Source organism: Nymphaea colorata, chromosome 13 (assembly GCF_008831285.2).
Source record: "Nymphaea colorata isolate Beijing-Zhang1983 chromosome 13, ASM883128v2, whole genome shotgun sequence".
Classification (NCBI taxonomy): Eukaryota; Viridiplantae; Streptophyta; class Magnoliopsida; order Nymphaeales; family Nymphaeaceae; genus Nymphaea; species Nymphaea colorata.
Genome location: NC_045150.1, coordinates 2,915,271 through 2,929,251, shown reverse-complemented (window position 1 = coordinate 2,929,251; position 13,981 = coordinate 2,915,271). Strand labels below are relative to the sequence as shown.

The following is a 13,981-nucleotide window of genomic DNA, read 5'->3' as shown; positions in this document are numbered from 1 at the left end:
AAGTAGTCAAATTATAGAAAAAGTTGAAGATTAATGCTGAGAGTGCAAGACAACTGACCATCACCAAATCCAAAGCAGGGTATCAGATTGTCCTCATCAAAGGGAGATAGCGTACGACCAATTATAGAAATTGCCTGTTCATAAGGATTAGGGGTATCTCCAATTGCATGAAGGCTTCTCCTATGAAAAGAACGCTTCCCTGTTACAAGGGATAGCTCCATTTTATGCAAGTAAGAAAGATACAAAATGAAGTTCAGATAAGCTCCCATAAAATAGGAGGCCCATCTTAAATGAAGAAAAAAAATTGCCATCTACCTGTCCATTCGTTGCTCTTTGTAAAGTCAATTCCAAGAATTAAATTTGATGATTCAAGCCCACCATCCCTTAAGGCAGAAATAACCTGGAATACAGGGAAAGTTTTAGAATCTACATTCTAAGAAACCTTAATCAGTAGGCAATCACTGTGACTGTTGTCTGTTCCATTTAAAGGAATGCAAAGTGGCTACTACCAAGAAATAACCAAGGTCTGAAAGACTTCAAAACACAAAGAATGCAGTGAACAAATTCCAAAAAGCCTTACTGGTGATCAAACTCTCACACCTGATATATCTTGTGATACTCTTCGTCAGTCATAAGACTTTTATGGCCAAAAGAGTTTTACGGCTCTCTCCACTTTACTCGATCTAAAACTCATGGGATGCAAGGTAAAGCAACATACTTGATCACCTGTTACTAATGTTTCAATACATAAGCTTTCCTGTGACTACTGTGCCTACCTTTTGTCTATATCATCTTATATTGTTTCCTTCCACCAAGTTGTTCAAGATAAAAATTGAAAAGAAGCAATGTATTATGAAATGTCTGCACTAAGAGAAAACAATAAATATACTGTTACCATTTTGTGAAAAGAAATAAGTCGATTGGGTGCAAATAGATCTTCTAGATGAAGCAGTGGAGCTACTTAAAGACATAAGGCAATAAAGTAAGAAGGTAGTAATCATAATGAGACACTCATGTTGCAAAAAAAGCTTTTATTTGTTGCTTATCAGCAGTTTACAAAACTTGATTATTTGTCATAGCCAATTTGATAGTGCATTTCTTGATGGTGGTCCTTCTGGAGATGTATATAGGCACTTGCCATGAGAAAACTTCAAGAGGAGTCACTCGTCTACAAGTTGAACAAGTCTTTGCACAGGCTCATCCAACCTCCCAAAAAATGGTTCTTGAAGTTTCTCACATGCACTTCAATGCTATAGATCTTCAGTGAAAGTCTGACTTCTCTCTCTTTATTTTTATTGAAGAAAAAATCTATGTTCCAAGGATGGCCAGAGGGGTTTGGTTAACCTAAGTGGGTCAGTGGCTGGTAGGCGGCCAGTTGTTAGTCCATGTGTCAGCCTCTTGCTCTTGCTGATGCATTCTATGATGGGAAAGTAGCTTTGGAGTTTCACACTGCCAGGCAGGTGAAAAAGTTTCTCAGCCTGATGGGTTTCCCAAGTAGAATGAAAAAAAAAAAATCCCCAAGGGCAAGGGGTTTGGCATGCCTGGGATCTATAGGCAGCCAATCACTGGTTTAAATCTAATGGATGTCAGCATGTTGTTCTTGCTGACACATAACCTTGAGCGTGGATGAGTAGCTGTGGAGTTTTACATCACCAAGTGAGCGGCTGTCTCAAGTAGAACTGAATTTGGAATATTGTCCCAAACAAAATACACTCTTGAAATTCTAGAGGAAATCAGACTTCCAAGAGCACAGCCGATTGACCTTTTTAATATAGCAAAAATATGGGTTGCACCAAAGAGCCTGTGAGGGATCCAAATATATAATAGCAGCAACGCTGGCAAGTAGGCAGAATCTACTTGACTCAAACCAAATATTGTCAACTGAAGTCATATACTTAATACATTTCCATGATATCCTCAACAGCAACACATGCATGATGCACTTCAGGGTCCTACAATATCTAAAGCATAATCCAGGTCAAGGACTCTATTAAAATAAAGCATTCTAACTAGGACCCTAGGTCATCAAATGAGTTTGAACTTAGAGGGCTATGATCAAACACCTTGCGTGAATTTATTAGGCTCAAGAATTTACTACAAAACTTTCATCTTGATCTTGATTTGCTCACTGAGTTGTATTGAGATAATCAAGCTCAGAATCTACACAAATAAGTATGTGCATCATGTAACAAACCAAACATATAGACATCCACCAAAAAATTGCACTTCCACTAACAAATCCAATGGTAAAATGCCTTTCAATTTTTGCAAGCAAACTGGGTGTAAGACTTGCACATGCCAGTTTGTGGGGGAGTACTACGGATCATATTCTATTGTGAAGATTTGCTTGGAGACTTGACTTAAGGACTAAGAACAAGCACAGTGTGCTATCTTGCCTGACGGATATGGCTAGAGGACACTGCTTGCTACTTCTTTGGAGTCTTGGAGAATTTTTCGTGTGTAGCAAGTGGGATAATTTTCTATTGTAACCTTTCTATATTCATTGTGAACTTGCTTTATCCTCCTAGGTTAATACAAAATCTTGGTGCTGCTTACTTATTATTATATATCCTCCTTGGTATTCTTGTTTAAGGCTGAGCGTCGACTCGGGTACCTGACGCGTACTTGGCCCGACTCTGGCCCGGGCTCGGGTCCGAAAAAAAGGCACCGGGCCAGCCCGATAACTTATCGGGCCGGCCCGACTAAGCCCGGTTCAGCCCGATAAGATTTTTAATACATATTTTATTGATTTTTATATATAATATTTTATTCCGATTGATTATATTTATATATTATTTATATTAAATATTTTTTTTAATTTAATTCGGCTGGGCCAGGGCCGAGCTCGAGCTCGGCTTTTAGGTGTCGGGCCAAGCCCGGGCCCGGGCTGGCCCGAGCCCGACTTCTTATCTGGCTGGGCTGGGCTGGGCTGGGCTGGGCTGGGCCGGCATGATGCCCAGACTTATTCTTTTTTTATCTTCTTCTCTCTAAATGTGAAGCTGAAAATGTAAATCTACTGTTACATTGAGTGAGAATCAAGTCAGCCCATATTAGGTAAGGATTCACAGAGGTTCCCATTCATTCTTTGTAAAGTAGACTTACACATAAGTGCATTCCCTTAGTTGGAAATGGAAAACTATTAGTTAATGTAAAATCTTGGTGCTACTTTAAGAAAGAAATGAAATAAGCTATTACAATAAGCCAATAAAAGGACATATAGAAAATGAAAGCATAGGAAAACAAAACCATCATGTCTAAATAACGGAAGAAGCTTGTTGATTTGAATCGGAAAAATTTGAATTACCTGATCGAGGGAGCTGAAATTATCAGCAATGCGAGAAAATTGTGTGGGCCGGGCGAAGGGTCTCATAGTGCTTCCACTTGGATAAGGATAAGAATAATTCTCCACATAGGAATCAGGTAACTATTCCTGATTTCCCATCTGCAAATAATTCCATTTTTGAGTGATCCCATAATAAATACGAATCACAAAAGGATGAAGGTTAATCACCAATATTTATATCTGGAAAGAGGACCACACCAAACATAGTCATAAAGGTATTAGAAGAAGGCACTTTAATGTTTGACAACTTCAAAGTTTACCACATTCACAAAAGATCACAAATCTATGATCTACTAGCTTCATTTTTTCTAAAAGAACTACATTTCTACTAACACTTGCTCAATAACAAGGAAAATAAAATCCAAGACATTATTTAGCCAAGAGGTTCCTTACCTCATACACAAAATTGGCAATTTAACTTTGGGGATCACCCAAGTTGACCCAGATTTTCATGTTACTAGACCACCATTCTGGTATTAAGTTATTAACACATTCATAGAACCTTAGAAGAATTGGTGCCAGTGGGTCAGCAGTCTTGAATTGCATCAATCAATAATACATAAATTCATCAGTGAGTTGTATAGAATTTCTGGCCCATGATTCTAACTAGGTTTGATTTGCAAAGAAACCTCTTGATGACTTAGGTTTAGAGGATATCAAGTTCCTCCCCCCTTAATTGCTTGCCTCTACTTTCTGATAAGCACCAGCCTCAGACAGCGCCAATTACCTAGGTTCTCTTTCTTTTGCTATCCCTCTCCTCTCTCTTTCTATCTCTCCCTCTCTCAACCATGTCAACAACCAACCAACGGGCCATTGGCACCTTCCTTTTCTAAAATAGTGAAGCTTTATTGGGACATCTCTCTGTCGACCCATTGGAAATGAGAGAGGATTGGTGGATTTCTCCATGCAACAGTTAGTTGATGACATGAAACAAGAAAGGGTTCAAGCATTAGTTGATGACATGAAACAAGAAAGGGTTCAAGCATCTTCATCTCGTTCTTCAAATGACACATCTGCATGTAGACATTAGTTACGGTCAACAAGATAGAATGCATTGTTTCATTTGATATTTTTCTTATTACAGGACAAGATGGCCTCTATAAACCAGTCGCCCCATGACCCAGACCTAGGATTACCAATTTTCCCACTTCATTAAAATTTGGTCTTTCGAACTTCTCCAGGCCTCATCCTTGATCTAAAAGATCATGTCCTTCTAGACAATCTTTGGCAAAACAAAAGAAATCCCTCATACCCAAAAATCCTTTCTTTATTAGCCAGCCATCCCAACTTGAAAAACAGGCAACTTCAGTCCAAAACTCTGCCAGAACTCTCCCTGGATCATATACCCCTCCGACCTCAAAGCTTGGATGTTTATCTTACCCTAGAAAGGAGCCTAAAAGCAGCCCAAGCAGAAATAAGTTGGCGGAAAAAGAAAAAAGAAGAGCTAAATGAGAAATACAAGCTCTAGAAACAGAGAATAGACTCCTCAGAGAACATGTTGAAGAAGAAATTAGGAAATTAGGAGAAAAAAGAGAAACAGTTCCCCCAAACATCCCATTAGTCAAAGAACAGATCTATCATTTGGTGATGAAGGCAAAAAGAAAACAACAGGTTGACATGCAAAATCTATTGAGGACCATGGCACGACATTCAAAGAAGAAAAAGCCTGGTTTGGAATTTGTTTTGCTGAAACATAGACACAACCCCCATGAAGAAAGTTCTTTCTGTGAATGTGAACAAGGATTTTCCATTATACAAGCCACTCTTAACCTTAGAAAGTGGCAGGATCAAGAGATTCAGGGGATAAAACTTTCTCCCAAAACTCTTTTGGAGCAAGGATTTTTAAAACGAGCACTAGTCACGAAAGAAGAGCAAGTAAAACATCTTGATTTTCATTGGCGGTTGGCATACACATTAAGAAGGATGTTTAAACTGGGAAACATAAACCCTTATGGATATGTTAATTAGACATTGAAACTATTCATCCTTTGTATGAATACCCTTGTGACGCGAAACATGAGATCACAATCAACATCTATACTTCACAATTTCCCCTGTAGACCCGTATTCCTGAAAAAACTCTTCGAACTCTTCTCATTACTGAAGATGTATATTCACAACTAAAGCGTTGGAGCGCTTATACCATAGCTGCAGACCAACATGCCCGGTGGACAAGATCTACTTGTGTGGTAGCTGAAGATAAAAATACACGCATCTTCCTAACAGATACTTGGCTTACGGAGAAATTTTACATTCCTTTCCAAAGTATCTTACAGATAAACTCTGGCCTCTGTGAACACTTCTACCAAATTTATGACAGTAGTCCTGCAAAATGGACCGGTGATGACCAAAATGTCAGAGCAGTGTCATTCACAGAGACGACAATGAAGATGAGTGGAATGTTGGTGATGAAGGACAATGGGATGATAATGAACAATACGAAGAAGAAATTATCGAAGAAATTGGAAACAACTAGAAAAAAGTAGAGACGAAGCTGCTCAATCCTTAACCCTGCAGCCTAACGTTTATCAAGAGCGGTAAAACTTGACCCTTGTAAGTCATGGTTAAACTTTCCATGGATACAGTGCTTCCCATGTAAAACGTAAGCATCATCCGTTTGAGAAGAAACGTGATAAACTTCTCTTTGGGAAAATCCCCAAAGTTAAACATAGGATTTGCATTGTAAATCATCGCCTCAAAATCTACCCTGGAAAAACCCTCTAGGATAAATATGGGTTTACCGTTTGTAAATTTTCGGCATAAAAATTTACCCTGTGACGCACCCCACAGGATAAGCTCTGGGTCACATCCTGAGGCAAAACGTTTCGAGACGCTTCTAGAAGATCGATGTAGTTGCCAACCTTCTTTATGTAAATAAAGCAACATTATGTGAATAAAGACGAAGGAATGTTACAAGCGTCAAAAAAGTGAACACGTGGCTCTCCATTGAAGAAAAAACGAAGCGGCTACTGTAGCAGTCACTGTAGCACTTCGGCGGACACTGTAGCGCACTGTAGCACTTTTTGGCTTTTTGGACACATACGACTGCCACCTCATCCAGCACACGACAACTGTCCACCTTCGAGTTCCTTCGAGTGTAACTGCTTTTGTTTGTTTGTGTTTAGCTTGTTCGGGAAGGAATCCTATTCCTTTTTCATATTGTAATTTGTTTTCAAGTCCGGTGCCTATAAAAGCACCACCCCAGCATCTGTATCCATCATCTTCACAACCTTCAACACATCCTCACATCCATCCTCACATCTATCCACCATCCACATCCGAGTGCTTGAGTCCCTCTCCCTTCTTCGCTCCCCTTCTTCCTCTTCTTCTCCACTCCCATGCTGTTGTAAGAAGCGAACCGGCGCTTTCGTGCAAAAATCCGGCCCCCCTTTATAACTGGTAAGGATGAGACCCAGAGCTTTTACTGTGGGGTGCGTCACAGGGTAAATTTTTATGCCGAAAATTTACAAACGTAAAACCCATATTTATCCTAGAGGGTTTTTTCAGGGTAGATTTTGAGGCGATGATTTACAACGCAAATCCTATGTTTAACTTGGGGGATTTTCCCAAAGAGAAGTTTATCACGTTTCTTCTCAAACGGATGATGCTTACGTTTTACATGGGAAGCACTGTACCCATGGAAAGTTTAACCATGACTTATAAGGGTCAAGTTTTACCGGTCTTGATAAACGTTAGGCTGCAGGGTTAAGGACTCAACAGCTTCGTCCCTACTTTTTTCTAGTTGTTTCCAATTTCTTCGATAATTTCTTCTTCGTATTGTTCATTATCATCCCATTCTCCTTCATCACCAACATTTCACTCATCTTCATTGTCGTCTCTGTGAATGACTGCTCCGACATTTTGGTCATCACCGGTTCATTTTGCAGGACTACTGTCATAAATTTAGTAGAAGTGTTCACAGAGGCCAGGGTTTATCTGTAAGATACTTTGGAAAAGAATGTAAAATTTCTCCGTAAGTCAAGTATCTGCTAGGAAGATGCGTGTATTTTTATCTTCAGCTACCATACAAGTAGATCTCGTCCACCGGGCATATTGGTCTGCAGCTATGGTATATGCTCTCCAACGCTTTAGTTGTGAATATACATCTTCAGTAATGAGAAGAGTTCGAAGAGTTTCTTCAGGAATACGGGTCTGCAGGGGAAATTGTGAAGTATAGATGTTGATTGTGATCTCATGTTTCGCGTCACAAGGGTATTTATACGAAGGACGAATAGTTTCAATCAATGTTATCCGTATCGTACGATACGGACGCGTATCGTACGATACGTATCGTCTGTATCAACAAAAACGATACGACACGCCTACAATACACGATACGGAGGTGTATCGTAGGCGTATCGCCCGTATCGTACGATACGGGCACTGTATCGTACGATACGGTCGATACACCCCCGTATCGTACGATACGGGGGAAAAATGGCAAAAGGGTCCGATGGACCCTTTTTTTCATTTTATTTCAAAAGATATGCTCCTCTCTCTCTCTCTTCTTGTTTCTAAACATTGCAAGAGACGTGGGAGGAAGAGATTTTCCACATTTGCTTTAAGTTTTGCCCGTGAGATAGCTTTCTTTCTCGTAGAGGGCACAGTGGAAAGCTTGGAGAAAGAGGGCTTTTTGGATCATGAAAGATGATAACTATGTCTATATGTTTTGACTTCTGAACTTATGAATTGTGATGTAATCGAATACTCTTCCGCTGCTTAGTATGTTATTTTGATTTTTGAATGTCTGATTTCTTATTTTGGAATGTGTTGTTCATATTCATACTTCATAGTTCATACTTCATATACATGAATGATGAATGTTCCTTTAAATACATTTTTCTTGATTTTTTCTTGTTTTTTCGAATTTATTTAAATTTTTTCTGATTTTTTCTATTTTTTTATAATTTTTTAATATTTTTTACAAATTAAAAATTAATTTTACGATACGTTACGATACATTTACGATACGTTACGATACGGCGTATAGGTTGGCCCGACCGATACGCGATACGATACGCCAGTGATAACATTGGTTTCAATGTCTAAATTAACATATCCATAAGGCTTTATGTTTCCAAGTTTAAACATCCTTCTTAATGTGTATGCCAACCGCTAATGAAAATCAAGATGTTTTACTTGCTCTTCTTTCGTGACTAGTGCTCGTTTTAAAAATGCTTGCTCCAAAAGAGTTTTGGGGGAAAGTTTTATCCCCTGAATCTCTTGATCCTACCACTTTCTAAGGTTAAGAGTGGCTTGTATAATGGAAAATCCTTGTTCACATTCACAGAAAGAACTTTCTTCATGGGGGTTGTGTCTATGTTTCAGCAAAGCAAATTCCAAACCAGGCTTTTTCTTCTTTGAATGTCGTGTCATGGTCCTCAATAGATTCTGCATGTCAACCTGTTGTTTTCTTTTTGCCTTCATCACCAAATGATAGATCTGTTCTTTGACTAATGGGATGTTTGGGGGAACTGTTTCTCTTTTTTCTCCTAATTTCCTAATTTCTTCTTCAACATGTTCCCTGAGGAGTCTATTCTCTGTTTCTAGAGCTTGTATTTTCTCATTTAGCTCTTCTTTTTTCTTTTTCCGCCAACTTATTTCTGCTTGGGCTGCTTTTAGGTTCCTTTCTAGGGTAAGATAAACATCCAAGCTTTGAGGTCGGAGGGGTATATGATTCAGGGAGAGTTCTGGCAGAGTTTTGGACTGAAGTTGCCTGTTTTTCAAGTTGGGATGGCTGGCTAATAAAGAAAGGATTTTTGGGTATGAGGGATTTCTTTTGTTTTGCCAAAGATTGTCTAGAAGGACATGATCTTTTAGATCAAGGATGAGGCCTGGAGAAGTTCGAAAGACCAAATTTGAATGAGGTGGGAAGATTGGTAATCCTAGGTCTGGGTCAAGAGGCAACTGGTTTGTAGAGGTCATCTTGTCCTGTAATAAGAAAAATATCAAATGAAACAATGCATTCTATCTTGTTTACCATGACTAATGTCTACATGCAGATGTGTCATTTGAAGAACGAGATGAAGATGCTTGAACCCTTTCTTGTTTCATGTCATCAACTAACTGTTGCATGCTTAAAACAATGTCTAAAAGATCATCACTAACTTTTCTGATCTCGATGGAGAAAACAGGGTTAAGGTCATGTAACCTTACTCTGGATTGGTCGAGATAACTTACAATTTTATTAAGTCTTCTAATTTCTGATTCTTAAACATCAATGTCTCTATTCATCTTTTAGATGTCTACTTATTCATCAATGTTTTCTCCTTTTATGTGTTCAAATGTTACTTTATAATTTTGGTTTATAAGGGTATCTTTAAAGGATATCCATCTTCTCTGACTTATTCTTTTAGAATCTTTATTCTCATAAAATTTTACAATAGCATCACAATCGGTCCTAACTATTATTTCTTTTTTGTTGAGCAAAAATAACCGAAAACTATTGAGCCCATATATTACTGCAAGAATTTCCTGATCTATACTACTGGAGAGTCTCTTTTCTTTGTACTGGCCGCTGCTATATCTGCAAACGACTTCAGTTACTTTGGATGCATAGTTATTGAGTTTCCTTTTTAACACTGCTCCCCACCCGTTAATACATCCATCAGTTTCAATTATTAAAAAATCTGAATCTAGGGGTAGATACATTTCTGGTAAGTAATTTATTGCTTCCTTGACTTTTTCTATTTGTTTCATATCTTCTGTATTTAAAAGCTTTAACCCCAGTTTGGCCGAGTTTACTATATAATGGGCCGACCATTTTTCCTAAGTCTTTAATAAATGGTCGAGCATAGTTTACAAATCCTAAAAACCGTTGGAGGCTTTTAATATCATGTATCTCAAATTCCAAAGCTTTAGTTGCTATATGTGGTTGTAGTTTGATTTTTTCATCACCAATCTCTACACCTAAATATTCTATGTGTTTTCTAAAGAATTGTGCTTTTTTACTACTGATTATAATTCCATTACGTAGAAATTCTCCTAACACTATTTTTAGGTGGCCTATATGATCTGGTTGTGTTTTACTATGAACAAGAATATCATCTATATAAATACACACAAATCATCTATATAAATACACACAAATCCTCTATATTAGCCAAATATCATATCCATTTTTCGTTGGAATATAGCAGGAGCAATTTTTAAACCAAAAGGCATAACTAACCATTCAAAGCTTCCTAAGGGACAAGTAAATGCAGTCCATTGAATACCATCCGTATGCATTTTTACTTGCCAGAATCCAGATTTGCAATCAAATTTACTAAATATTTTACTGTGTTGTATACTATTGATTAGTTCGGTTTTATCAGGAATATCATAAAAGTCTTCTATGGTATTATCATTAAGTCGCCTATAGTCTATGACCATTCTTGATTTTCCACGAACTTGTTCACTATGTTTATTAACAATAAAGGCAGGACTTCTGTGAGGGCTTATGCTTCTCCTTATGACTCCTAGTTTCAACAATTCATTTATATGCGTTTCAAAATCTTTAATATTGTCATTCGTAGCATTTATCTTTTTGTTGGAAATAGTAAATCCTGGATCTTTTATCTGTAGGGTACATTCTATTTTATAACGATCCCAATGTTTAGTAGGTATTTCTCCTATGATTTCATCCTTTTCTAATATTCCGAGCAAGTCATCTATTTCTGTACAACTTGTTTCTAATTTATTATAGATTTTTTGTATATTTATAAGGTTATAATCGGGGTCTATTTCTAATTCTTCTAGGTCATCTTCTTCTTTTGGATAGGTTAGGTCAATTTTTTCTTTGCAGGTGTAGAAACAAAATGTGCACGAGAGTAGAAGAAAGCACACAGATGTAACGTGGAAAACCCTCGACTCGAGGGAAGAAAAACCACGGGTGAGGAGGTCTGGTGCCCACTAGCCTCCAGACACTCTCTCTCTTCAACACTTCATTAACTCAAAGATTAGGGTTTACAGAAGTATAAGTAGTCCTAATTAGGACAAACCGGATCGGGTACGGATCCGGACCCGAACAACAAAACCCGTCAACACTCCCCCTCAAGTTGGGCATACATATCAAACATGCCCAACTTGGATACATTTCTCTCAAATGGAGTTACACTTAAGGTCTTGGTTAGGACATCAGCAGTTTGGTCTTCAGACTTCATGTAAGGTAGCGTTAATTCCTTAGCATCAATTCTTTCTCTGATGAAGTGACGGTCGATCTCCACATGCTTTGTTCGATCATGAAGAACCGGGTTGTTAGCCAAGTTAATTGCAGACTTATTATCACAATACATCCTCATAGGCCCTTCAATCTCTATTCCAATATCTGTCAATAAGATCTTCAGCCATAACAATTCTGATACCCCAGTAGCCACAGCCCTATATTCAGCCTCTGCACTCGAGCGGGAACACACATCTTGTCTCTTGCTTCTCCAAACAACCAAATTTCCCCCCAAGTAGACGCAGTATCCTGAAGTAGATCTTCTGGTGTCAACACAGCCTGCCCAGTCTGCATCAGAATACCCTTCAACTTCAATAGATCTTTGTTGCACATATAGAAGTCCCTTTCCGGGATTCTTCTTCAAGTAGCACAAAATTCTATCTACAGCCTTCAAGTGCATATCTGTAGGTGCATGCATGAACTGACTCATCACATTTACAGCAAATGTGATATCAGGTCTAGTCAGAGTGAGATAAATCAGTTTGCCAACTAGACGTTGATATCTCCCTTTAGCTTCTTCACCCAACAGTTCTCCATCTTTGCTACCAAGTTTATGCCCAGCATCTATAGGAGTAGAGGCTGGTCTGCATCCCAGTTTTCCTGTCTCCTTTAGTAGATCCAGGGTATACTTCCTTTGACTAAGTACAAGAGTTGTACCTGATCTAGCAATTTCAATACCCAGAAAATACTTCAGCTTACCAAGATCTTTTAGATCGAATTCAGTAGATAGTAAACCCTTTAATCTTGCTATCTCTTCCTTATCATCACCTGTAACAATCATATCATCAACATAAACCAATAGTAGAGTAACTTTACTCTCTCTTCTCTTTACAAACAGGGTATGATCTCCATTTCCTTGTTTGTAGCCATGTTTCTTCATAACAAGTCTGAGCCGTTCAAACCATGCTCGGGGAGACTGTTTCAGCCCATACAAAGCTTTCTTCAATTTACAGCATTTTCCAGGCTTCTCAAAACCTGGTGGCATGCACATGTACACTTCCTCTTCGAGATCTCCATTGAGAAAGGCATTTTTTACATCAAGTTGGCACATCTCCCAACCCTTCAGTACCGCCAATGAAATAATAACTCTAACAGTCTTCATCTTTGCAACAGGAGCAAACGTCTCTAAGTAGTCGATCCCATATTTCTGACTGAACCCCTTGGCCACCAATCGTGCTTTGTACCTTTCAATGCTACCATCTGGTTTGTACTTAACAGTGTAGACCCACTTCGACCCAACCAAGTGGGCTGCTTCAGGAATATCAACCACCTCCCATGTCTGATTTCTGTCTAAAGCTTCCATCTCTTCTTTCATTGCATGAGACCACTTAGTGTCACCCTGAGCCTCTGTAGCATTCCTGGGAATCACAACCACAGCCAAGGAGGATACAAAACATTTATAGTCAGTGCTCAATCTAGAGTAAGATACGAAGTTACCAATAGGGTGCTGGGTACATGACCTGACCCCCTTTCTCAAGGCAATAGGAAGATCCTCATTTTCTTTTCCAACATCTTGCTTCTGAACACGACTTGGATCATCCAAGGAAGAAGTAGGATTGGGATTCGGTGTAACCTCATCATCATCAATCACCTTGTCAGTACAAGCTCTTCTCCTGGAATACACCTGTCCAAACATACGATTACCCTCTTGTTCTGTCACCAAAGGATGCTCTCCCTCCTTCTCATGTTCATGTACATCAGTAGTCGTCCCCTCTTCATCTTTGCCATCTTCATCTTTGCCAAGCACCTTGGCAACAGGATTCTCTTCACGCCTGTAATCCATAAAGTCTGTAAACTGAATTTCCTGTGTGGGAGAATACTCTTCCTTAGACATTAATTTCTCCCCCTGAAGAGAATTCTCACCAAAATAGGAGACATGTTCCAAGAATGTGACATCTTTGGTAATGTGAAGACGACCAGTGGTAGGATCTAGACATTTATAACCTTTTTGAGTGGAAGAATACCCAAGAAAGACGCCCTTAATAGATTTGGGATCAAGTTTTTTCACATTGGGGCTGTGGTTGTGTATGAAACACACACATCCAAAGACTCGAGGAGGAAGATGAAAAGGTTGACTACTCCCTGGAAGCATAGAGTATGGAGTACGACCCTTTAGCACACGACTGGGCATGCGATTAATCAAGTAGACACTAGTAAGGATTGCATCACCCCAATAGTATTTTGGGAGATGTCTTTGGAACAGTATGGCTCGGGTGACATTGAGCAACTGACGATTTTTCCTCTCAGCAACCCCATTTTGAGGGGGGGTATAACTACATGATGTCTCATGAACAATCCCCCTCTTTCGAAAGAATTCTTCAACAGTGAGACACAGATATTCACGAGCATTATCAGACCGAAAAGTCTTGACAGAATTTCCATATTGGTTTTCCACTAGGAGGATGAAAGTTTCAATAATGTGAGGCACCTCACTA

At 38.9% G+C, this 13,981-nt stretch overlaps 1 protein-coding gene across 7 annotated transcripts in view; it reads right to left on the bottom strand.

Moving 5' to 3' along the window:
- The window catches only part of LOC116266789 (E3 ubiquitin-protein ligase RGLG3-like), a 47,886-nt gene that overhangs the window by 13,848 nt on the left and 20,057 nt on the right, over window positions 1-13,981 (bottom strand). For all 7 annotated transcript variants that reach the window (XM_050081204.1, XM_050081205.1, XM_031648147.2 and 4 more), the window contains 3 exons: window positions 3,305-3,442; window positions 316-400; window positions 59-199 (listed from right to left, as the gene is read on the bottom strand). In XM_050081204.1, the coding sequence (XP_049937161.1) occupies window positions 59-199; window positions 316-400; window positions 3,305-3,370 (292 nt within the window). In that variant the 5' untranslated portion in view covers window positions 3,371-3,442. The remainder of the gene's footprint in view (window positions 1-58; window positions 200-315; window positions 401-3,304; window positions 3,443-13,981) is intronic.